This window comes from Centropristis striata, chromosome 17, assembly GCF_030273125.1.
Source record: "Centropristis striata isolate RG_2023a ecotype Rhode Island chromosome 17, C.striata_1.0, whole genome shotgun sequence".
Lineage (NCBI taxonomy): Eukaryota > Metazoa > Chordata > Actinopteri > Perciformes > Serranidae > Centropristis > Centropristis striata.
In genome coordinates, this window is record NC_081533.1 from 27043066 (window position 1) to 27070034 (window position 26969).

Genomic DNA, 26969 nt, shown 5'->3' on the forward strand with positions numbered 1-26969 from the left:
TTTTCTGCGCTGTGTCAAGCAATACGTTTTTTAATTGTACTCATTTAGCTAGCTAGCTGGCTAGTTAGCAACTAGCTTGCTAATTCCATGCTTTCATCATACACCAGAAAGTTAGCCAGACAAACTTGTCACTCATGGTGATTGCAATATGTTTTAATATGCTGTGACAAGAGTGTGTGGATGAAGCAAGACGTTGTTAATATTTTTCTCATTTAGCGACAAAATAATTGCTTAAGTTATCTAGCTTGCTAATTCTACAGCGCTAACAAAGCTAATCACCTCACTCTCCCGGGAGGATGTAACTTGAGACAATATAAAACAGTTTATGTTAATCTACTTTTCATGGACAATACTGTGTGTGCAAAGTAGTGCCACTGCACATGAGGTATCATCAAAATAGGTTAATGCATTTAATTAATGGAGAGTCATTTTGAATATCCATATCCATATTTTCCATTTTCTTAATTAAATACAGATTTGAATGCGCATCCATGATCCATACCTGTTACCTATCCGATGTCTAGCCCCGCCCATATCTGACCCCGCCCCATTCTATGTTCCTCGGCCAGGGACATTTTTACAGGCAAGAAGGGTTGCCAAATCTGGCAATTTTCCACTGGGGGACTTAAAGATACATTATTTGGATAATTTTAGCCTGGGTGGGTCGACAAACTTTTTGCCTGGTTTGTCGTAGTGTTGACTTTTTTCTTATTTTTCTCAATATTCATATTCTTTTTTGGCTAGTAAATACATTTCTTAACCAACTTGGCAACACTGCAGTAACTAGCTAGAAGGCTACTTTACCAGGCTCACTGGCCTGGTCTGGTCAAACAAGATAAGTTAGTGGAAACAGCAATGACAAAGTAAGATCCTACATATCCTTGAATTCAGGTTCATTTGACGAACCTTAATATATCAGTAGGAAAATGCCCCCGACACTCTACCTTCGCCAAGTGGAGTTGTAGCTACAACGAGACACAAAGCTAGGGACCAGACAGCCGGTCATATAAAAGTTTGCCATCCAAAACATAAGAATCACTTTCAGTAGTTTCTGTGATACATATACTTATACAAAAATACACAGAGCAGTCTTAGGCCTTTTGAAAGTGCATTAATCTTAAGACTCATGCACTATTCTATTCATGTGTGGTCAGAAACCAAATAATATCACTAAATGCTCACAATCACTCTCACAAATGGGGGTTTTAGTCACACTGGGATATAATGGAAGTCATTGGAGCCAGCAGTATCCTAGAGAAACGCTGTGCTGTGGCACCGCACTGTGTCACTGCATCTCAATCGGAAGCCCTTATCCCATCTCTGCTGCTGTGTGTGAGGCAGATCAGAGCGAGCATCTCTGGCCGACTCTGTGCCTGCTGACTAAATCCAAAACGGCAGCCATTACAGGGACCCAATGGAGGGGAAAAATCAGGGTGCCAAAAGTTTTCAACAGCTCTATCCGAGCCAAAACTTCCCCCCCTTTTTTCCTTTGCGTCTTTCTCTTGCCTTGTGATAGATCTGTCATTCCAGTTTTCTGCTTTGTTCCTGCCCTTCCTTACAGTCTTTCCATTCTTTTTCCCTTGACCTCGCTAGAAACTTGACGAACATTTCTCAATGTTTTTTCTCTTTCTTTCGGAACAATAATAATGTGTTACTGCTTCCTGATCTCATCAGGGAGCTCTGCTAGAAAATAAAGATTACAAACCAGCAAGAATCAATTCCCCTTAGCTGTTCCCTTTAACAGATGAGCAAGGAAGTGAATAAAGCCCCCCTTAGAATTGGAGCTTTATATCAAGGCGAGGAGTCTATCCCTCTGGAGCTCTCCAACAGCAAGACGATCAAGCTCTGAGTTGAGCTACATCAGTGCAAGGAGGACTACTACAGCACTCTGTGGCCTAAAAGCTGAAGAACCAGGTTTAATGGTCAGAGTTTAATGGACTAATGTAAGCTCCCCCATTCCCTAATCAAGGGCAATCAAGCCCTCCCACTTGGTGTGGGGCCAGATCCCAGATCAGCATCTCCAAGCCAGGCAGTAGTCCAGATTTGCTATTTATGATCCCAGCTTCATTTCAGAGATTCTCTCACATCAGGCCGCTGTCAACAGAGAGTAAATCCGCCTGAGTCCGTCTTTTAGCAGCCCCATGGTGAGCTTTGTATCCAGCTGAGTTACAATCTTGTTCTCATTTGATCTCTCTGTACTATTATGGCCATATTTGAGGGAAGTAGGGGAATTTATTAATTTTAACATGCTTACTCATGAGTAGAAAAGTGGCTGCGAGAAAGCGGCTCTGAAAGATGGGACACTTTGCTGTTATTTCATGGTTCCCCACCATGAAATGGCCTAAAAACAGAACAGTCACAGCTGGAGTGAATAAAAAGAGAAGAAGATTGTGCCTAGCTAACCACCGTGCCATCTCTCTGTGTCTCTGCCTCGACAGTATCACCTTCTTAAGATCTATGTACAGATATAGGATCAGAGATAGAGCCACATCTGATTAAATCCGATCTACTGTCTCCAGAGTCCTGTAGATTCACTGCCACAATCTCTGCGCCCTCAGCTGCCTTCAAGGACCTCGGGGCTCAACGTCGCCTCACAAGGCTTTCAGTCTAGCTTCATGCCGCATTTGGCCCCTCATCTCCATTGTCAAACACAATTAATTCATAGTGTTCTACCCAAACCAGCCCAACTTCTGAGGAGTAAAAAAGCAAAACGCTCTTAATTACCAAAGAGAGCCTTGTGCCGAGGAGATAACTTGGGAACACTTCATAATCGACTTTGTCAGCATCCCACCCCACCCCCATTGTGCTCCAGTCTTCTTCGACTTTCTCCCTCCTTAGTCTTTTTCTTTTTCTGCAGAATATAAAATGGAAATAGGGGGAGTTCTTGTTTGTTGATACGGATACTAGAAATTCTGCAGGCGCATGAAGGATTTGTGAACACAAACCCATAAAGACTGTGCGTGCAAACGGTCCAACTTTCTGTTCCGCGCATCACAAAGCAGCGTATTGACTGAGGTGAATTGTGGGCCATCCCTCCCACCCTGCGACTCAGCTAAGAGAAAACATTTCGGATAGAAGCTCCTTGCAACCATATGGTATCCCTCCTCTCTGTGAGATAACAGGAGTAGAAGGAGGATGAGAGAGGCGTAATGATGACGGTGTAGGGAGAGAGATACTGCTCTCTCCAGCTGCAGTCCTTTTCATATCCCCTCCACCGGGAATGGGTACACTTAGATCATCCCCCCATCCCTCCCTCCAATCTCTCTCTGCCTCCCCCCCAACAATCACCTCCTCCAGGTTAGCTGTTTACAGCCAGGGGAGGGGCTTAGCCTGGTGAGAGCACAGTATCAAGCTGCCGTCCCCTCCTGTCCTCTCCACCTACATTCTGGGGGTTGTAGCAGAACATACAGCCATTATTCCACAGCTCTGACAAGCAATCTGTGCATTAGCACGCCGAGCATGGCCCAGGCCCAGCCCACTCCCCAGCTTGGCTCGGCTCAGCTAGTAATTACCGACCACAACTCATCCGAGACAGGCCACTTCTCTCTATGTTTAGAGAAAAAGTCGAGGAGGGTGGTACATTGATGCAAAGCTGCGACCGGAAACTACTTTACACTCGTTACAGCTTTCAAGGCCGGTTTACCTTTGGCTGAAGACGTATTTGTGTCTGACATCAGACAAGAGTGATGCAACCTGTACCCAGCTGATAACAGTAATTCGAAGAATCCTCAGGCATACAGGAAGAGATGCATTTTACCTATAGAAACTCTTTTTGACAGACAAATCTTTCATCAAATCTTTTTAATAGACAAAAGACAAATCTTAGTAAAACTGGACAGAACCAAAACATTTCGAAAAATTAAAGACAACCCAACAAACAGTTTAGAAGACAACATAGCCACCTACTGTCAACTACCATTTTGAAGCCTCAAGTTTGGCATTTTTGCCATCGCCATCTTGGTTTTTTTGGAACCAGAGGTGACCATTTTTGGACAAGACAGTGAAGATCTGGATCTGGATCTGGATCTGACTGAGAACCTGAGGACACTGTGGTGGCAACTACAAAGTAGCCACCCCTAAAGCATACCCTGTTTTATTGTCTATTTTACTCTAAATGGGGCCATACTTTACTAAATGCACATCATGCTGTGTTGAAAAAAGACTTGAAACTAGTGATTGAGACCATAAACTCATTAGGAAAACATTTACTAAGATTGTAAATCAATTGAAAAATAAGGTTGTTCTTCTGTAAAATCCGACTTCATCTTTTTGACCATTGGCCAATATCAGAATGCTGGTATAAGGCACTTTTCCTGTGAAGACTAACTTTTGACCCCTTTCTATGTCGGCTTCTATCGCACAGTACTTTCAGAAGTGATTCATTCTCATCCTGAAGTTTTAAAAAAATAAAGAACATTCTTTTGCTATACTAGAAAAAATGTAATAATGTCGGAGCATCATCATTTCCAACACTGGCAGCGTTTAACTTTGTAAGCAACAATTATTGCTGATAGAATGTACAGAGTTATTATACTTTAAAACCCTATATTACAAAGAACCACTTTTTTTCAGTAACACAATTACTATAATTTCAGTTCTGTGCTTTTGAGCTTTCCTCACAGACAGTCCAACTGAACATGATTTTTTTAGTGTTCTTCCCACACCTGTTTGAAAGCATTCTCTATTATGAACTTCTTTTTTCCAGTCCAACATTAAATAACCTTACCATAACTACACGGTTAACTATGCGATTAGCTGACTGCACTTTTAATAGAGAGAATGGAGTGGAGGTGAATCACCAAGCACTTTCCTCTCCCTCACTTTTCTTTCCTTTGCCATTGCTCTCACTGACTCTTTACTCTTCCTCCTACGTCTTTCTTACCATCTTACTCCCATGTATTAGTGTACGTCTTTCTCGTCCTCAGCCACTGTCTTTAACTGCATGAACCGCTTGTTCTTTTTATCAGGCCTGTCATCCGCTCCCTCTGTCCCTCCCGCCATGCCCTCGCTCTGTCTCTTTGACATTCTATCCTCATGCCGGCTCGCTCTTTCTCTGTCCTACTCGTCTGTCATCCTCTCTTGCTCCTGTCATCTCTCATGTCCCCATTCTCTCAGTCCCTGTCCAACCTCTTCTTTCTTTAGCATTTCTCTTTCTCTTTCCCTTTCTCTCAGACATTCGATAACTCAGGAGCTGCCCTATGGCCAGTACAAAAAGAGCAAATTGCATGTTACATATCAGTTTCTTTAATAGGGATGATTTACTGTTTTTTTGGAACGCTTCTCACTCCTCCGTGGTGACGCCTGCTAGGCTATCAGCCACCGAGCCCTCCGGCTGATCCAACCAAAGGCTGGTGTGATTGCGAATGATAATGCCTTTAGAAATAGTCGTGCCCGCCTCCTTTCACACGGATGCCCTATTTAAGCAGCAATGAGTGTACAGCTCCAGAGTACAGAGTGTACAGTTTTCCCAGGCTGTTGGACAGGAGCAAAGATTTACCAAGCTGCAGCACCTCTGAAGCACGATTCCTTGTCAAGGACGAGTGACGTGCCTATATGTATATATGTTTAACTCCTCAGGCTGCCCCCTTCGCGGGCTTTACTCTCAGTTTCCAGCATATTTTTTATGCATATCCCTTCATTACCCAGAGCTATTTTTACTCCGCTTTGTTGTGACAAATTTGAGGGGCACAGTGTGCTGCTACTTTGTGCACATCCCCCAAAGGATTTTATGAGAGGACACTATATGGATTTAAATTAAATCAGAACCCGGCACAGTTTGTTGAGGCTTAATCTTTGGTCCGATCTGTTCTGCTCATTAACCCTGTCATGTAGCCAGGTAGCTAATGCTAACTAGCAGTTGTCTGCAGATATCAGGGTGATGTCAGGAAACACAAACAGCAGAAGCAGATGAAATACTCTATCAGCAGTGTTGGTAACATTACTTTTAAGTATCTTGTCGCAAGATACAAGACTATGGCCATTAAAAAAGTTACTGGTTAATATTACAGTGCAGACCGGTCTCCACTCAAAAACATCAATGGAGAGCGTTTGCACAGGCAGCAAAATACGACTCATATTTACGTTTTAGGCTTTCACCCAGGAGAACAGGGTTCATGTCCCATGTGAAAACAAAAGTAAATTACTTTTTATGTAACTTCTGTCCTTTGCGTAACTTCCGCGGCTCACGTTACCCTCGTAAATGTTACTTAACTTACGGAGTTTACGTATATGTATTTACGGTTTAAAATGTTTTTTTATGACGCCGAACCAGGAATTTTTTTGCCCAAACCTAGGTCAGTGGTTTTATAGCCTAAACTCACAGAATCTGCAGCCTTTTTTACAACCACGAACCGTACGTGTATGTATAATGACATGTATGCTATTTTTAGAACACTCTGCTGTACCGCGAGCCACTTTTGACAAACGCTCATATGTGTCTTTATTGGTGGTTTTGACAAACTGTCTATTGTGTCATTTAGGTCAGAGATGTTGTTGTCCAGTGTTACTTACTGAGAAAAGTCACTTGTTAGATTCTACCATCAACAAGATGACAGACACAATATCCTCTTTACAGCTCCATTGTGTTTGATCAAAAGTAAAAAATATGATTCAAGAGGGTACCAGTGTTACCTAACCCACTGCAATACCACTTGTCCCGCATGTCTTAGATCTCTCCATGCTCCAGCACAAATTATTCAAATGATCAACTCGTTATGAACAACTGAAGCTGCCTGATGACAAGCTGATTAATGAATCAGCTGTGTTGGACCAAAGAGAACTCTAAAACTGGCAGGACAAGTGGTACTCCACGAGAGGATTGGGAAACACTGCCGACTTATGAGTTCATACTACAACATGATTTGTTTTTTTTTAATTCAACTGCAATGGAAAATAGTTGCATTATTTCAGCTACATGAAATGGATAGACACCGAGCAAAAGTGCAGGCTTTGGCTGCTCATTATCTGACAAGAGGCATTTAAGGCTAAAGCATACAGTACATCATGTTTCATCCTGCAGGTCAGGGCTTAGTTACTTACTTTCACAACACAAAAGCTAACCTCCCTGCCTTCTTGCTAGCTCAGCTTCATGAGCACTGACACAACTGAAGGATCAGATAGCTTCCACTAATACACAGCTAACGTTCCCCTCCACACAGTCGGAGAGAAACAGAATTCGATTTTCCTTGTCTGTGGTTACAATACACTTTTTAAAAAATGGCAAGTTATAAAATGTAACAGATTAACTTCATAAACTCATTACTTGAATCACAAAACTAATGTTACATTACGTTAGCCATGCTATCGAGGCTTGCTAGCAGTGAAGCTAGCAAGCATTTTTTAGTGAAATATCTAAACAACTTTAAGATAGACAGTAACATTTTGTACTAACATTCATGTTTTCCTCAGGATGAATTGTCAGGACAAATGTTTGCCAAGTGACATTCCCATCAGCATCAATTTAACAATTTAACAGCTAATCATCAGCCACTGATATTAGCATTTAGCTTGAAGCTTTACTATGCTGTAATACAGCCTGTCAGCAGCCAGAATGTCTGTTAATTCTTGTTTAATTGTACAACTGCTTTAAAGCAAATAACCAAATCTGCATGAACATGCTTTGGTCAGAAGATGGCAGTGTAATGCATTGCTGTAGGTTAATCCATCACTAAGATAAAAAAAAAATATTAAAAAAAGACAGTTTGCTAACCGGACAACTTTGGCAACCCATGAGGGAAAATATGTCTTCGGGAATTAGATTAAATTCTGCAACATATAATTTTTTTTTCATGCCAGAGGAAACAGCTGATCAGTCATTAGTTAAATATTTGCTATATGAGAATGTATTAAAAAAAATGTTGCATCTCTGGTTTAGCGCATTCATTTTTTTTAGAAAAAGACAAATACCACCTCAAGTGAGCGTAAAAACATTTCAACATCGGGAATTTTTTGATGGACGCGCGGCTAATGACAGTGTTGCACCTGGTGGTTTTTTAATATTCTAGTCTGCCTAAAAAAAGTCTGCCCATTAAATGGCTGTCAACTTAAGGGCAGAGATATGAAGTACCCAGCACACTGGTCCAACAGACCCTCATCAATGTGCAAACCCTGTGTTGTGCTGTCTACTACACACACACAGTAATCTGTCAAAAAGACACACATAGAAACACACAAAGGGAAAGGCGTATGTAAATAAATGCTGGGCAAATACACACTACTTGGAAAAGGCCAGCTATCACACACATAAAGGTCATTTCACTGACATATTTCATAAGTTATTATACACACTCACACACCCTGCTCTCTGCTGCAGAGCCACATCCAGCTCTGTCATATTAAGCGCTGTGATTGCTTGTCATGCAGAGGCTTCTCTTTCTTCCCTCCCACCCCACCCCGCTCCCGCCTGCCGCCCAAATTGGCTCTAAAACCACATGTCACTTTTGATTTGACCCGGCAGACCCTGAAACAATAACTTCATCAGGCCCTGTTAGAGTCTCATCCTGACCAGACAGCTCCAAAAAACAAACACTGATTTCCCTTCATCTAGTCTAGAGGGCACCTTTCTTCTTTTTTCGTTCTGTCTCAGATGGGATGAACACACAAATGGCCGCCACAGTGCTCTCTCCTGCGCTCCAGGCTCATCTTCCTCCCGCACTTTGTTTTTCTTAACAAAGTAGTTTGAATTATATAGGTCACCCGACGGATTCTTGGACACTTGAATGTGCACCGACTTTCAGAGGTATAACTAATCCCCCCTACTCCGCATCGTAATCATAAGCCGCTTGTCAATATGGCTTACTTATGCCTGTGTCACTGGCTCAGAGTGTAACTGTGACACCAATACATATAACTCCTCAGGAGTAAACTGTCCTGTCTGAACAGATCATCTTCTGACTGAGAGTTGATGCTCACACACAGGAAGTCGGGCATTTTTTAAAGGAACATGAGCTGTTTGGTAAACCAACACGACCGGTAACATTGCACCAATAATTCACAAGAGGAAGTGATGTTGTTCTGTTCTTCTTTTCTTACCTTCGTCCTCTGATGACCATTCATAGAAGTCAAATGTAAATTATTATCAAATAAATGTTAATGTTGACATCCAAGATAATGTTAGATAACAGCTGTAAAGCGTAGTTATACATTTACAACCAAGATTCCTAAAAAGTTGTGACAATGTCTAAAATGTAAACAAAACAGAATGCTATAATTTCTAATCCTTTTTTTAACCATAGGTGGACAGTAAAAAATTGGATTTACTTGATTATTACCTCAGCACTTTTTTCTAAATATCTGTCTGCCGGTTTACTTGAGTGTTCATTTTTGGGGGGAAAAGCAAATACTGCACTTTTGACTCCACTACACCTCCATGAAGGTTACAAAGTAGTTGTTACCCTGTTTCTTCAATTTATTTTATTTTCAAAAATGCAAAAGGCCAAACACTAGTCACAAATGTATCTGTGTATTTTGAAGATTTGCATAAGAAAAGCTTGATGGAAACACTTTTGATGGTTTTTGTCTTTTCTGAAATAAATATACTTAATGCGCTAAACGGGAGATGGAAACTCAACTCATGACTGATTTTTCTCTCTATTTCTTCTACTAACGGATTAGCCTACAGCTATACATTACACTGCCATCTTCTGACCAAAGTAAGTTTATACAGCTTTGTTTATTGGCTCTAAACCAGTTGATGGTAACGTCCCTGAGTTGCATTTTCTTTAATGCCACATTTTAAAGTTTCACTTCAAAGTTTGATTCGACTTTAATGGAAACACAGCTACTGTGTAGAGTTGTATCAAACAGGCCCCAGGGCTAAATTCTTTAAGAGCAAAATATTGATAAGCTCTGACATTACCAATTCTTTATGAGTACTTTTTCGTATTTATAATTAATTTTTATGCTGCATCATCTCCCATGCTCTCTCTGTCAGGGCTGAGGTCCTCCACATATATGTTGTACAAAAACATACACAAAATAGCAAAGCAGATAGACCACTGTGGGCAGTAGAGACAGTGACAAACTTAACTCGAAGATTTCTCAAGTTGACGACAATTACCCTTGTAATTGTCATCAATTACTGTAAGTAAGTGCAATAAAACTATGGCGAATAAAAAGCCAATACTTAAGTTATACTACAGGTTCTACATCAAGTCAATACATTCAGTTAGTTTCAGACTTTAGATTCTGTGAATGTATTGTGCACATTTACATTAGTACTCTAGTACTCTAACTCAACTAAATTAGACTGAACAACTTTTACTCACATTGAAGTAATATTTGTCTGAGACTATTTATACTATAGTAGTGGAGTTGTGTACCTTCTCCACCAGTGATCAGAACTAACTGTTCCTAACTAAATAATCAAAACTACAGTTGATGATGCTTGTCCTCAACCTGTTTTCAATTACCCTTTACTGGAGAGTGGGGGCCGACTGGGGCTGCTTGAAATGGGAGACCCTCTGAGCTGATGTGTGGGTGTGTGTGTCCTTTTGTCAAGGACTCTGGACGAGAGCAGGTGGGGGGTGGTTGGACTTAGACTGTTTATGTTGCATTCCAAAGTGTTATGTTTCAAGGTTCTCTGTGTATGTACAAAAGCATGGTTATTCTCCTGTATTTTCCTTGCTGATGTCCACAATTTGACAATCTGTCCTGACCATTCTTTCACATTTTTCCATTATCACTCCAACACCAAACATGCTTAGTGATGAGATAATAGAGTGAGACTCAGCCAATGTGTCAACAGTGCATATGCCAGACATTAAATCTCATCATTATGAAGTTACAGGATGGGAGCAGAGTCCCTCGTGGGCCCCATGACGGGCCTAATGATCTGATAATGGGATGACACGTATAATAGCCCATCTCAGTGGAATCCATGCATCTCTCCAGCACTTCTCCATAAAACTTGCAGATACACATATATTGAACATGGAGTTTTTACGCCCACACACATGCATGGGCATTAATAGACAGTATTTGTCTCACAGTCCCACCCACACGGGTGGTACACATATGTCAAAACTACTGCACCCATATAGACTCACACTAAATCATAATTACAGTGATGAAGTACCCTTTCAGCTTTCTTAATTGAAAACAAATGGGACCCAGGCCTGTCCCTTGTGTCTCCATGTTGATGAGTAGAAGGCTGTTCTCGCTGGCTTGTAATCCCACAGAGAAAACAATAGCAAGATTGAAAAGTTATCCAGAGGATTCATTCGTCATCATTAAACACAATTATAAGCAAAGAAGCTAGTTTCAGGAGCAAATTTGCAGATTAGGGTTGGGCAATATGACAGTACTATGCGGCGGTACAAATATGTCCGCCAGTAGAGATTTGGCAACGCTGTTTCTAAAGCAATAGCTAATCTTGTGATCGCACGTGATTTTGAAGTTCTCGCGCAGTCTTGTGATCTTGAAACTATTTATTTTAGTGTTTATTCCTGTTTTATTTATTTATTTTATTGTTCTTGTTTTGCTTGTTTATGTACAGCACTTTGTTGCGGCTGTGGTTGTTTTTAAAGTGCTTTACAAATAAAGTTGAGTTGAGTTGAGTTGAAGATTCCATGGATGTATCATAGAATACTGTGCCACCAATCAAACTCGCAGCTAATTTTTCCCAGTGTCCGACTGTGGCATTGCAGTGAAAAATTTCTCAGCAACCCAAAAAACTGACAAAACTTCTTAAGCTCCAATAACTTAATTTTAACTATTTCATCATAATGAGAAGTCAGTGGGCTGAGCAGGAACTCGTGGGCGGATCCAGCAGGAGAAACACTACTGCACATCATCGGTGGTCACATAACATGGCAGTAAACCGGGCGTATGCGCCAGGCGAGCAATTCTCATTGGACTGAATTGGCGCCATCTTTGGGTTTTATATACTGTGTTTCATCCATGATTTGGACAGACAGAATGAAGTTGTAATTACAGAGTGGGAGGAGTCTCCTGTTAACTCTAAAACCTGTTGCACTTTAAATTATGTTCATAGGAACCCCATAGCTTCAATTTTGGAAGAATTTTAGTTTCATTGTTTTGAAGCTGTTCTTTTGTTTATAGCCAAAAGGACGTTCCAAATAAGACAATAGTCATAATATTGTAATTGAATTTACAAGAAGATGTACTGTATTGGGATTATGCTAAAGTGATATAAAATCATATATACTGTGATAGAAGATTTTGGCCATATTGCCCATATTGTGTTCATACTAGGGCTGGGAAATATCGCCAAAGTCTTCTATCCTGATATAGGGAATTTCACATCTCCAAAACGATAGATATAATGATATTGCATTTTTCCTGGTAATCCAATAAATAAGAAGTAGATATGAAATAAGGTGCTGTTTTGCTAACATGGAGCATAGAGTATACAAAAATGTGCTTTTCGATGTTCCTTCGGCCTCACTCCCACATCCAAGGACCAGAAAGTAAAGCATCATCCAAGTTACAATAATATTGCTGTAATGCAGTTCAACATTGCAATGGAAGCCATATGAAAAATCATATACAATAGACATTTTAAACTGTTTGGTCATATCGCCCAGCCCTAGTTACATACAGAAACACTCTCCCATCAGACCAGGGGGGTCTCTTATTTCAGAGGTCCGTACTACTCCTTCTCTAGAGAGTCTATATCTTGCTCTCAGAAGCACACATTAGTGTGGTATCTCTTTCACAAACAAACACACTCCCTCTTTCCTTACACCGATTGATTTATCCATAAAAGCTCTTTGGCTTCTTCCATCCTCCTCTAAGTAATTACCTCATTAGGTCTGTTTTTAACTCACATCCTTCTTAAAGTATCCAGCAAACCCCCCTCTCCATCTTCCATCATATCCACATGATTCATAATAGAGGTCAAAGTTTGCATCAGTCCAACTGACACAAGTGGACGTCCCAGAGGAGAGGATGCAAATATGGGGAAGGAAAAGTATATGTGAAAACTGTCAGCTGAAGAAAATACAGGCAGAAAAACTACACCTGTTCGACCGCCCCCACTCAACCCTTTACCACAAGTCCTGGTAACACATTAGTATTGGACCCTGGTTAAATGGTCGACCCTATCCTCCCTTCATCCATCTATCCATCCAGATGAATGGTAATGACCACAGAGAGGTAGAACCCCTGCTGAATTAAACATTTCCTTCCAATGAGTATCTTATTTTCCTCCTTTGGAAGGGAGAGCCGGCGACATTTTTCCACTGGCAGAGGTACTTTATCATTGTGCAGCTCAGGTGCATTGGAGGTCAATGACACAGACCCAGCATTGTTCTAATATATTCCATCTCAGGGCAAATTAGATGCATTTCGCTGTGAACCTTCAGTCTCAGGGTCAAGCCGCAACTGCCCCTGCAATTTATTTGACTGCCAGATTCAGGCAGCCTTTTCTGAGAAAGTGGCACGTGCCCAGCCCAGTAATGGCTGCACCAGCAGCAAACCAGGGTCCAATCTCCCTAAAGTGTTACCGAGGAAAGCCCATGTGATTGAAACAGTCCCTGTATCTCCCCTGTGTCTCTGTTTTGTGCCTGTGTACTACTTTGTGTTTCATGGGCAAGCTAACCCAGAGACTTGACTGATTTGTCTTCTTTGCCCTCTTTTTCTTTCCCTCTTCCCATGGTTTCTCTTCTCTTACCCCCACACCCTCTCTCTTCTGTGTCATTTCTTCACATCCCTTTTCTCTCGCATATCAGGTCGCCAGTTGACCATCTTCAACAGCCAGGCGTTCATCAAAATCGGTGGTGGAGAGAAGGGGCGTCACTTCCAGGGTCAGATCTCAGGCCTGTACTACAACGGCCTGCAGGTACTCAAACTGGCAGCCGAGGGCGACCCCAACGTCCAGACACAGGGCAACCTGCGGCTGGTGGGTGACGTGCCCTCGGTGCTCACTACTGACACCACCTCCACCACCCCGCTGGCTGATATGTCCACCACAATCATGGAGACAACCACCACTATGGCCACAACAACCACCCGCAAACAGCGCTCGCCCACTATGAGGGACAGTGTCACACAGGTGAGCAGTCATGAGTTTGTGTTTCGAATATTATCAGCCCATTTAATGTCCGTTATCAGTTGTTATCAGCGCCATACATATGCTACTCCTCCTGTCTGGGAGACGGCCCAGGAGGTTTCAGACCTAGTTTATTGGCTTCAAACAAATTGACTGAGATCCACTTCAATTTTATTTTTTGTGATATTTCAAAAGTTTGCCTAAAATCTGCCCCATAATTGAATGGAAACACAGTTTCTGAGCCAGGGATATTTTGTTGCACTTCCTTTTAATAGGCTTTCTAAAGCTGAAAGTGCTGAAAACAATATTTGAAAGATTAAACAGCATGGCCAAGTACCCAGATGGCTCCCCCTTGAACGAGTAGATGCACATTTCAAAAGAAATCCTACGTCAAATGCAAGGTCAAACAGTCACGTGCTCAGAGCAGTATTTGTGAGCCTCCACTTTTTAGCCCTCAGCCACATTCAGATGTTCAAACAGCCCCTCAGCCTGAGAGGAAGGCAAATAAGAGCTTTGTGTGGCTCGTCCTATTAGACCAATCAACACTGCAATTTTGATTTGCTCTAAGAAGCTATGGCTGACTGAACCCCAGACGTAGTAGGCTGCTGCAAATTATAGCACATCCAGACACATCAACAAAGGCTGGAGGAGGAACACAATGCAAAGGAAATCCTGCTGCAGCAACAGCACAACAACTTTCGGAGCCTTAAACTTATATTTATGACTCTCCTATAGGTTTATGGTGTGATCATTATCCCTATATTCTAAGTGAGGCCTTCGGCAACATGGTAGGTAACAATTTGCAACAGTAGGGAAGCGTTGTTGCCCACTTACTGGGGGCTGGAATAAGCAGGTCAGCTACCCATTGTAGTCATAAAAAGACCTAATAACAGACTCCGTATGTTCCAGGGGGAGGGTTATGCTCTAGTTCAGGTCCAGTATCATTAGCTACAAGCTGTGTGGGGTGCAGAAAGACATTGCTGCACAGCAATTTAAGTTTCATTCAGATTATTAGAAGAAACCAGTGGCAGATTCAGGCTGTCTGAGGGGCAGGGGTCAAAAAAAAATGTGAAAGACACCACCTGCATGTGGTGGAGCATCCCAACAGAATGTTTCTAGCATGTATCAGCCTACAGGGCATGACATCATGTTTTCTCCACTGGAAGGGCACCCCATAGTGCACTTAATTACATTTTCCTCGATTTAAGGCCACCCTAGAGATCATTTAATTACTCTTTCTCCATTTATGGGCACACTAAAGAGCACTTAGTCATGTTTTTCTCCATTTATAGGAACACTACAGGGCACCTTATCACTTTTTTCTCACTTTAAGGGCTGGAAGGACACCTTAGATGGCACTTAATCACATTTTCTCCACTGGAAGGGCAAACTAGAGGGCACTTAATCACGTCTTCTCCATTTAATCACATTTTCGAATATTTAAAACATTAAACAGCATGGCCAAGTACCCAAATGTCTCTCCCTTGAAGGAGTACACACATTTAAAATTCGTCAAATCCAAGGTCAGTCACATCATCGGAGCAGTATTTGTGTGAGCCTCCACTTTTTAGCCCTGAGCCACATTCAGATGTTCAGCCTGAGAGGGAGGCACATTTTCTCCATTTATGGGCACCCTGGAGGGCAGTTAATTATGTTTGTCCCACTGGAACGACACACTAAACGGTACTTTCTTTCCATTTCATACATTGTTCTTCAACTGTCTAACAAACTTTTATGGTGTGGGAAGGCAGGAAACACAAGGCAAGGTGCCAATTACCAGCACATATCTCTTATTCAGTTGTGTTCATTAGGGCTATTCATGTCCACGGAAGCTTATCTGAGATCAGTCAGCGAGCTCAGTCCCTGACATCAGCGATCAGCAGATTGAGAATATATTTAGACTGGCTCACGCTTTGTCTCTTTATCATCATCTCAAACCTTAGCAGAATCCGTCCTTTGAAAGTCCTATCCGTCTCATTTTGAATGAATGTAGCAGCACAAATTAGAGTGAAGTCAAGGTGAGGCTGACGGTGGCACGAGTGCGCATTTCATACCACTCCGTGTTGCAAACACCGAACTGGAATGGAGTGTTAGTTTTGCATGAACACCTGCTTTCTTTGTTGTTTTTCTTCTTTATGTTCATTTGGAAAAAGTCACCTAATGCAGCCTTATCAAAGCAGTGCTCTGATGGCAGCTGATACAAACTATGAAGGTGGTCTCAAATGTTTATCCAAGCACGTTCTTTGAGGCTGCCATGTAATTATAAACAAGTGAATTTTTTTGGACTTAAAGGTCGGTCAAAGCTCCTTTACCGACAGCAACGTCTCCAGCACGGCCAGATGGCATGACTTATTTAGCTGAACGGTCTGCGGTTTAGTGTTTCTGCCTCTTCTCTCTAAACATGAGATCAATGGAACCTGACTCTGAGATGTCACATGTAGCCATCCACTCAGTTCAATATCATATCTCTGGCCTCCAGACTTCTTGGCGGAAATATTCTTCTGTGTTCAGCATATAACAAGCTTTTACAGCAGTGGCCTGTGATGTGAAATTGGCAGCCATAGACGGCCTTGTTTGATAAATTATCTGGAACAGTTTTAGAATAGCAGAGGAGTCAGAGTGTTGTCTGTGTAGATGTTGTTACAAGCCTTAATGTGCTGCATTTGCTGACTGACATTTATGTTGGGTCATAAAAAAGCAGAGTCCCACCTTTAGAGTGCTTTTTATTGCTAAGAATCCATTTTTCAACCAGTGTACACATATTGTAACAGCTTCTTCTTTATTATTATAATGTACCTTGCAGAACATAGTGTATCGTCACAATGGCCCAAAATAGTATTAAAGATATGTGCTTGAAAATGAATAGTCATTACCAATGAGTCAGTCATCCACATATTTTAATGATCAAAGAGATATTTTCCTGTGCGTACAAAGACATAAAAGCATTATTAGGGCGTATAGTTGGCTAACACAGTCCTGATCATTCATACAGATGGTCCCAGTGTGACTGAATATTTTTTATTCTTGAATTTGTTCTTACTTGCGAGGCGGCGTTGAAGGCCTGGCAAGCTCATCTGCTCCCCCTTGACAAAGAGAGAAAATAAAAGGAAAATGAATAACTGTTTTTCTAAAACTGTTAGAGTAGACACAGTTGTAGTCAAGTCACATTAAGCGAAAAGTTGTGGATTACCTACATAGATATTGAACAGCTGTTAGGCAGCAGACAGTTTATGAAATCCTTTATGTTTGCTTTTCTAAATACTTGCCGCCTGGTATGTCTGTCCTGGGAAAAAGCCTGAGGCGCACAGAAAGTGCTGTCGTTTGTCTTTATATTTATGGCAGCAAAAGCATTTTGGAATAAGTAGAAGAAAAGGGGTATTTAGCAAGAAGCAGTACGAGACCCCTCTCGAGCCCCCCTTATTGTCATTATACCTAGGAAAGCCAGACACTTTCTGAATTCCCTAGATCTCTAGTTTGTCATTCTAAAGTTTCATCAGGCTGGCTTAGAGGTCACAACAGGTTATCTTAAACAGTGGTAATGTTTTTAAAAAATGGTCTCATTACAATAAAATGGCTACTATTAACCCTGTTGAATCAAGGCCGGTTCTGAGCCGATCCCTAATCTTGAACAACTTCCTCGCTTTTTCAACTGCCAAGAACCAGCTCTCAGCCACGAAAACTGGTTCCAGAGCGGCACCAACTCTTTGCTGGTCTAGAACCAAGAACCACTTACATCAGGGGCTGGGGGAGGGATTATCTGACCAAGAAGACAAACTAAAACGTGTATCATTCATTTGATCTGATTTGTTTAATGACATTGCTCTTGAGAATCCACAAGAGTCTCAGCTGTCCAGTGATATCCAATTTATGTAATTCCAAGACTGTTAAGGGACACCAGCATGCAGGAATATTCAGACACAATAGGCAAAAATAACACATTTGTACCGCTTGACAAAAAACTGTATAGGATAGCATAAAGTGAGCATGTCTGTAAAAGGGAGACTCACTCATAGAACCCTTTTCATTCACATATCTTGAGGTCAGAGGTCAAGGGACCCCTTGCCAAAGTTTTACAGAACTTTGGCATGTTATTTTACCCCCTTCTAGACAAGATATCATAACATGGAACCAATGGATTATTAAGGTCTTCTAGTTGTGTACAATACAAGTATCTGTTAAAACTCAGTCTGTTACAGCGTAACACAGCGCAATGACAGTACTGTAGGTTGAGATATATTGTAATTTATCATTTTCCATTAAAGTTACTTTTAAAATCAGTGTAAGATGGTAACAAGTAACTCACAATGTCTTTGAATGCCCCTCTGTTTAATCATGTGCACTTTAGGTTCCAGAAGAAAAAATAATATTTTGTACCCAAATGTAATGACGAGTGTTCATAGTTAGTAATCTACCATTTTCTCTTTGACAGAAGAGGTTATATTGCTAACCAATCAGTATTGCCAGTAGTTTGCTAGAAGCACTCACATAAGCTGCAGTCTTGAATGTGGAAGCTGTTAATGTTGCCATGTTTTCACAAGAAATGCGTCAATCTCATACATATTTTTTTTTCCATTTTAAGGGCTTTTTGGCACTTATTGTTTGGCTGCAGCACAGGAAGATGACGACCCCATTCTTAATCCCACCTACATAGTTCCTTTTGTATTGCAATCGAAAAGTCAGTGAGCAAAACACAAGACTTATTTACATCCCGGAAAAAACTCAAGAGAGGTGGACTGTGATTCAGAGGTCTGGAACCAAGTCATATTTCAGATTATAAATCCCACATCTGGTGGCTTTAAATAACGCAGACACAAGTCTTTATTTAGGCATTGATTTACACAGTCGCTGGTTACGTGGCTTCCCAGGAGCTCAGTGTTGTCTAGCTGTAGGTATGTGTGGTGCAATATTCCGCCTCTGGGGTTAATGCCAATTTTTCTGGGGTTCCGGTGTAGCCAGTGGATATCCGCATAACAGATTTTCAGGCCAAGAGTCTTAAATGTGCTGGTAATTGTTTACAGTCCGACCAGGACTTGAGACGCAAGAATAGAGTTGAAATTGAGAGACCACGCCTGGGACTGGATTGGAGATTGAACATGACGGGTCAGTACTAGTCGGACTAAACCTGACCCTAACCACAACGTTTTCCATACCAGCAGATATCCGTTTATAGTGAAACTCATCATCCGTGGCCAGAGTCATTATGTTGTCTGATTGTATATATGTCCTATTCTTGTGAATGCATAACTCAGGAACACCTTGAGGGACTTTCTTCAGATTTGGCACAAATGTCCACTTGGACTCAAGGATGAACTGATTAGATTTTTGAGGTCAAGATTAATGTCACTGTGACCTTACGTCCATCCCATGCTTGTGAATGCAATATTCCAGGAACACCATGACAGAATATCTTCAGGTTTGAAAAAAAAAACGTCCGATTGGACTCAAGGATGAAATTATTACATTTTGGAGGTAAATGCAATATTTGAGAGGAAATTTATTCAGATTTGGCACAAATGTCCACTTGGGTGAACTGATTAAATTTTAGCAGTTTGATCTTAAGGTCACTCACATAAAACATTTTTGTCTCTTGAATTATATGCTATTTGGACAAAATGATGAATTGAAGTGATGACTGTTCTGCAAAAACACTATTTGGGCCATTATTCAATGCCGAGGCAGATTGTGACCATATTTCACATTTGGTTGGATACTGAATTGGTGACACTAATCGTGGGTGTCAACCTTGAAACTGTGCAGATTGTATAGATATTCTGTGCTGCTGTGTTGAAGATTTGTCATCCATGTTTCAGAATTTGAAGCTTACTTTGCAGCAACATCCATAATCAAAGCATCATATGCTGACATGGATACACAGGTCCGGAATTAAATGAATGTAAACTACAAGGTGAGGTGGTAATTGGTCATAGCTTTTTCCCTTTATTCAGTAATTGCTGGTAGTTCTGATAAATCCATCGACCTCTGCACAACCTTGTTGTCTGTTTTTCAGTCAATAAAATAAATCAGCTCCCATGCTGGTTTCAGTTCAAAATACACAGTACAAGAAAGGGGAAATTCACTCATAGTTATCTGAGATGTGTATCATCTTCCTCTTGCCAAGATGTGAAACGTTCTAAAGAAATATTAACGATATAGAATGTAGGTGTAGGATAACTTGAGGGGCTCTCAGGAATGTCTTTGAAGACGAGAAAAGAAATTTTGATTTGCAGTTACAGCTCAAACCAGGAGCTTCACACTGTGGGTGGGTACAGTTCTATACTGGCAATCACTGATCAGCTGCAAAGTACATTTAAAATTAACCTTTAAACTGTGAATCAGTTACAGACATATAGTTGCATGATGAAGACACACACACACACATACACACACACATATATATGTATATATATATATATATATATATATATATATATATATATATATATATGTATGTATGCAGTCCTTTGGGTAGTTCATAATCCATCCTAAGGAGCCCCCAGTGTAATTTTGTGCTAGAGCAAACATAGTAATAGCATTATAAATACAGCGATAGGCAAAGCCAACAGGAACTATAGAGCTCTAATGAATATCCCCAGCACCCACCAAGACACAGCGGAGACAGCAGGAGACAGGCCAGGGTGGCGGAAAGCAAGCAAGCGGAAACACAAATTTCAATTTCTCCAAAAGCTCTGAGCTACCCGCCGCGCTGCAGCTTTGATCAGAGTGGAATAATGTGCTTTGATGCTTAGAATAAAAGATCTACCTTTTGATGTGTGTGTGTGTGGGGCCTTATTTCTTCCTCCCTTCACCCCTTGATACTGTGGGTTTCCATGAAACAGTTGGAGTCATCACTTGTCTTGCTCCGACCCAAATTTAGTATCAGGGTGTTATAAAACTAAGATCACAAGCTGCAGTCTCGCTGCTACTGTCTTAAGTCGAGAGCACTCCCAGGTGTTTGGGATCTCTCTCTGATTCGTCTGGACGGATGCGAGGCAGTTTAAAGTTGTCTCCTTGTGGATTAAACTTGGAAACTGATGAGAAAAGTTCTGACCAGGTCAAACTGGAGTTCGGAGCTACTCCTTCTGCTCTCCTCCGTCATTTATCAGTGCACTGGGTTAGTGGGCCTCATGTGACAATTCTTTATCCAATAAATTACACTTAACGCTGTTGCTGTGGTTTATTTTGGAGGTGTGTGTGTGGGGCGGGGGTTTCTAAATTAGGGTTTACAAGTGTGTCACAGATGTTGCACTAAATTACAACAGTGATAGCTGCAGGAGGCTGAAGCTGCCATTTGACAGTCAGACAGCGAGACATGGGATTATAGCCAGAAACACACCCTGCCATGGGCACTTATTGATGTCCGGGTTTCTCAGTTTAAAGGAGTCAGCAGCGTAACGTGGCTGTGATAGGCCCCAGGGCAAAACATTTTCTTGGGCCCTCCCCTCTGGCCTAAAAGCATTCAGCGCACATACACACAATTTCGCTAAAAAGACATTTATGATGACTTTTATTATTACTGTCACAATGGAGAAGCCTTGGACCAGCCTTCGTGGCACAGCACCAAACTGATCAATAGCAAGACCTTAAGCCTGTGAAACTATCATTCTTCACAAATAGTTTTCATACTGAACAGATGAGACACACAGAAACCAAACTAAAAGAAACTCAAAGAGTGCTCATCAATAATTTGCACAACTTAACAGCCTACTCAGATATCCTACTGGCACAGCAGCAGTATGAAAGACTAACCCAATCACACCTTTACTAATATAATCATCATTCATCATCACTGGCTCGGTGGCCAAATATGTTCTCCTACTGGTAAACTGTGCACTGGCAAACAAAAAACAATTATATTTTGCATAAACATACAGTACAGGCCAAAAGTTTGGACACACCCATCTCATTCAATGCGTTTTTCTTTATTTTCATGACTATTTACATTGTAGATTCTCACTGAAGGCATCAAAACTATGAATAAACACATATGGAATTATGTACTTAACAAAAAAAGTGTGAAATAACTGAAAACATGTCTTGTATTTTAGATTCCTCAAAGTAACCACCCTTTGCTTACTAGAATATAAGACATGTTTTCAGTTATTTCACACTTTTTTGTTAAGTACATAATTCCACATGTGTTCATTAATAGTTTTGATGAATTTAAATGTCAATAGTCATGAAAATAAAGGAAACGCATTGAATAAGAAGGTGTGTCCAAACTTTTGGCCTGTACTGTATGTACTCACACGATGATGTGGCTAAATTAAGCTAAGGATGATGAGGAGCTAGCGTTAGCCTCCTGCTACATGTTAGACGACATCCAACAACTGTAAAAGTCTTGTCGAGCATTCCTTCTGCTCACCTTTCTTTTGTGTGCCCCGCCTTTGTGTTTCAGCTGGCTGAACATGTGTCTAACTTAGATAGCTAACTATTTTAAGGAGCTATAACAACTGTAGCATTACACTTACTCAAGTGATTTGGGAAAATGTGATGTTTACAAAGCCTCATGATAGACACAGCAAAATTACCATAATTACCCAACGGACCTTTCACCTCAATTTTTCAAGAACAAACAAATATTGAATGAAGTTGAAAGAGGAAGTTTAGCAACATTTGAGTCATTACCAATAAATTGTTCAGAATTACCAAACACACCGCAAGTGTGATACTAATGTTTCGAACTCATGAGGGCTATGATTTTGCGCTAGAGAGCTGGACGTATTCGTGAATATTCATGTGTACATGCAATTAAATGTCGAACTGGGCCCACAGACAGTGGGGTGAGGCCCTCGACCATGGGTATGGGAATCTATAGTTACACTGGTGAAAGGAGTGCGTAGGTTAACTGATTCATTGTGTGCCATTTTATATAGAGTTCGGGGGGAAAAAAGCAGCTGAATGCATGGATGGAACAGAAATGAAAGTGCATGTTTGATAGAGAATCTGAGGCATGATCACGAGGTTCATTTGAGATCTAGGTGACGTGAACACGCACTCATAAAATGTAATTAATAAATTATTACTCCCAGGTCATGGATTAATAACAGAGATAAAAGGCAGTGCAGCTCTTGAATCAATTATGCTGATAAAAGCCTCCCATTTTCTATCGGGTGACCCCGTCTCTGGGTGAAGAGCTGTGTGAGTCATGCAGTGGGTAGCTGGGTAACAAAATACACACTATAAGTTATTATAAAATGCTTTACGTCTTATAAGGTATTATGAGTATTATGAGTAGTAACTATAATTATACAACCTCATGAGCAGATTATAATGCATTAAGTTTGTTTATAATACGTGGAAGAAGTACTTGGTAACATCAGAAGTGTTTCCAAATTCAGTGTAATCCACAGAAAAAAAGGAAAACGGTAAAATAATCAAAATGATAACAATTTTAATAATTGACTTACTTGTAAGTGACCTCAACCATTGGCCTACATTGGAGCCAATTACAAAGATTACAGCAAGTCTATATTTGATTTGAGTTCCCACATATTCAATAATAAAAGGTAGCTAGATCCTTAGAAATACATCCTATCTGTTTTCCAGGACATGGGTGGTTTTCTCTAAGGGCATACAGTCATTTCTGAAATTATTTTTGAAAAAGAAAGGGGGGAATAATACTTCCAGTTGATGCAATACATACTTTGTGGAAACTTTGAGACCCATATCAATGAATTTTCTTCGGGATTGCTCATTGTTGAGGCGTCCCATGGGTATGATGGGTACGATGGCCCAATAGTCTGAAAATAAACACTGGAGTCCAGGTTTAGGCACAAAAAACACTTGGTTAGGGTTAGAGAAAGATCACTTCTTCAGACTATTGGGCCATCTGAACAAAGGGCACCTTTTCTGGAACTCTGACTTTGGTTCAGGTTTGTTACGTTTGTTGCCAGAGACTCTCTTAACCCTCTTAGATGTTCTGTGTATCCTTTACACCAATAAAATGCATCCTGACTTCTCTCCTCCGCTTTCTTTCTTTCTTTGTTCTTCCAGAATGCGGATGACCTCTTGGTAGCATCAGCTGAGTGTCCTAGCGATGACGAAGATTTGGAGGAGTGTGAGCCTGGAAATGGTGAGTCAACTCAGGGAGTTCTGTCTTCATAATACTTGGTGTCAAAAAACAAAGTGCAGCCTAGAAACAACAGTAGACTACTGCTATATCTCCCTTTCTCCACTTTTACATGACACCGCTAAGCTCTCTGTGTGCAGCTCTGAGTGGCCAGATGTGTACCCTCCGTCCTCCTCTCTTATTGGTTTTCAAAGCAGCAGGCAGGCGGCAGCACCGCGGTCCATAAATTGCTCAGCCAAGTGGTGGTATCTGGCATTTACCCAGCTGTTGCACCAATCTCCCGCTCCAATTTTAACAGAGCAGGACAGTTTCAACGTGGACACGCAGCTTGTTCGGCGCAGCACACAGCTGTAGCCTGGCAGGCCCGGTGGCTGAGGCGCTGTTAGTGTGAACAGCGGGTCAAGTAATGTTCTGACACCATGACAGGAGGTGGAAGTTAAAGGCCATGTGTTTTACTCCCTGCCTCTGTTGGTTCCCAGCTCTATTAAGCTGGCCATACATGAAAACTGCCAAGAACCACGCACAGTGAAGCAGTGTGATTCAAATGACCAAAATAGAGATCCACATTTAATGACATTTTATCCTGGAAGATCGTGTCTTCAAAAAAGATTTTGGTTGAGGAATGGCATTTCAGATTTAAATGATGGGTGTGGGTGGGATGAAAACAACAATTGCCTCATCGAAACCTATCATTAAATCAGTGCCAGGTTGTGTGCTGTTACAGTGCTAACTTCTTGGGATTAAAATGGTAGAAAATGTGCTTTTGGAACCCCGTTAATAATATCTTGGGACTTTCTTTTAACTCTTAACATTCCAGGGTAGGGGTGGTGTAGGGTAGGGTACCAAGTTTATATGTACATATATTTATATATGTATATATATGTGTATATATATACATATGTATATATATGTATATATATATGTGTATATATATGTATATATTAATCAATTAATGAATAAATTACGATATAATAATAATATAACTAGAATAAAGTGTATAAGCGTTTTGAATATTATGATATGTGTATATGATGGCTATTTCCAAGAAATATTTGGGGTTATACCATTTCTTACACAGATTTGGGGGTAAATTTAACCAATTTTGAACATTAAAGAATTGTAAAAAATAAATAAATAAAAAATCCCTCTAATATATCATTCAATTATTCCAATATATCACATTTAGGAACACCATAGAAAAATCTATGCTGTGATTTGGTATAAAAAACACATACATATTTTGGCGATTGGATGGGGAGCACTTCTGTTCCAGAAACTGCTAAGAAACCCCCTCAGGGCCCATTTATGCTCAACATTCGATACGGATACGGACAGAGCCTTCTGTCTGTGCTCTGCTTTCACTTCGTCCATATTCCTGCAGGTTTTCTGAGAGCTTATGGACACAGACAAAGCAGAGCACTACCACTGGAAATCGTGTGGGCTATGTATCAAATTGTTCAAACCCGACACAACTGTAGGACACGACGAAGACAGTTGCAGAGAAAAATTTTTAAGTATTGCTCCATCCACATGTTACAATGTATTTAATGGCCTCATAGACCACTGTTGTTGTCAGAATCTGCATTGACTGCATATATATATCTTAACATTCCTGCCAACATAACGGAAGCATGGAAATAGGTGGTCAGTGACAGTTACATTGTTTGAAATTGATTTCTCTATTTTCATACATAAAGGGAGCAAAAATTAGGCTGTATTGTTAATATAACTTGGAAAGCCTTACATCCTCTGAATGCTCTATATCTGTAGTTTGTGGTTGTAAACTTTTATGAGGTTGCGATTATCCTAGAGGTCACAGCAGCTTATTTAATACAGGGAGGTCAAGTTTTAGAAAATGCTCTCATTCCAATGAATAGTACTATGGAGACTAACATCTTCACACATTAATAAAATTCCTTGATTTTACAAGTGTTTCAGCTTTTCAGTCATACTCAATTTATGCAATTCCAAGACTGTTTAGGGACCCCAGTATGCAGAAATATGCAAATAGGCTACATTTATATAACACATTTGTACTGCATGAGAAAAACTTTAAGGTTTTTGCCCTAAACTGCATGGGATTAGCATAAAGTGGGCATGTCTGTAAATAGTAGACTCACTGGTACTCAATAGAACCCATTTTGATTCATATCTTAAGGTCAGAGGTTAAAGGACCCCTTTTAAATTTTTAAATGGCCATATTAGCTGTTTCCCTTGCTAAAATATTATTTAGGCCCCTTCATGACAAGACATTCATAATAGGCTGTTTGTCAACACCACCCATAGCGACACATATGAGCGTTTGTCAAAATGAGCATTTCTGCTGTACCGTGGAGTGTTCTAAAAATAGCACACATCATTATACATACACGTACGGTTCACGGATCTAAAAAAGGCTGCAGTTTCTGTGAATTTATTCTACATAACCTAGGTTTAGGGCAATAAAAGACTTTTAAGAGAATTTAAAAAGTAAATAAATGTACATGAATGCCGGAAGTGAAGTAGTAACGTGAGCCACGGAAGTCACGTAAAAAACGTAAGTTACGCAAAATAAAACGTAACTTACCTTAGCATCCATTTCCGTTTCCACCCCAAGTATGATATCCGCCATTTAAACTCATCGTATCATTACAACTAGGTCTGCAACGTGTCAGCAGAGGACAGTCAAAATGTAAATAGATAGATAGATTACTTTATTCATCCCCGAAGGGAAATTCAGTTGTCACAGCAGTCCGGTATTCAAGTACAATAAAATACAATAAAATAAAATACTGAGGTAGCATAAATAAAAACAACAATAGAAAAAAACACAGAATAGAACAAGGACACTTAAGAAGTTAAGAAAAGAAGATCAGTTGGTAGGATGGTTGGCAGATGATGGTAATAATT

The 26969-nt window shown here is 40.6% G+C and overlaps 1 protein-coding gene across 2 annotated transcripts in view; it reads left to right on the forward strand.

The window, feature by feature from the left end:
- Positions 1 to 26969, forward strand: part of nrxn2b (neurexin 2b) — a 948314-nt gene that overhangs the window by 904520 nt on the left and 16825 nt on the right. For both annotated transcript variants that reach the window (XM_059355183.1, XM_059355184.1), the window contains 2 exons: positions 13692 to 14014; positions 24005 to 24083. In XM_059355183.1, coding sequence (XP_059211166.1) covers positions 13692 to 14014; positions 24005 to 24083 — 402 coding nt within the window. The remainder of the gene's footprint in view (positions 1 to 13691; positions 14015 to 24004; positions 24084 to 26969) is intronic.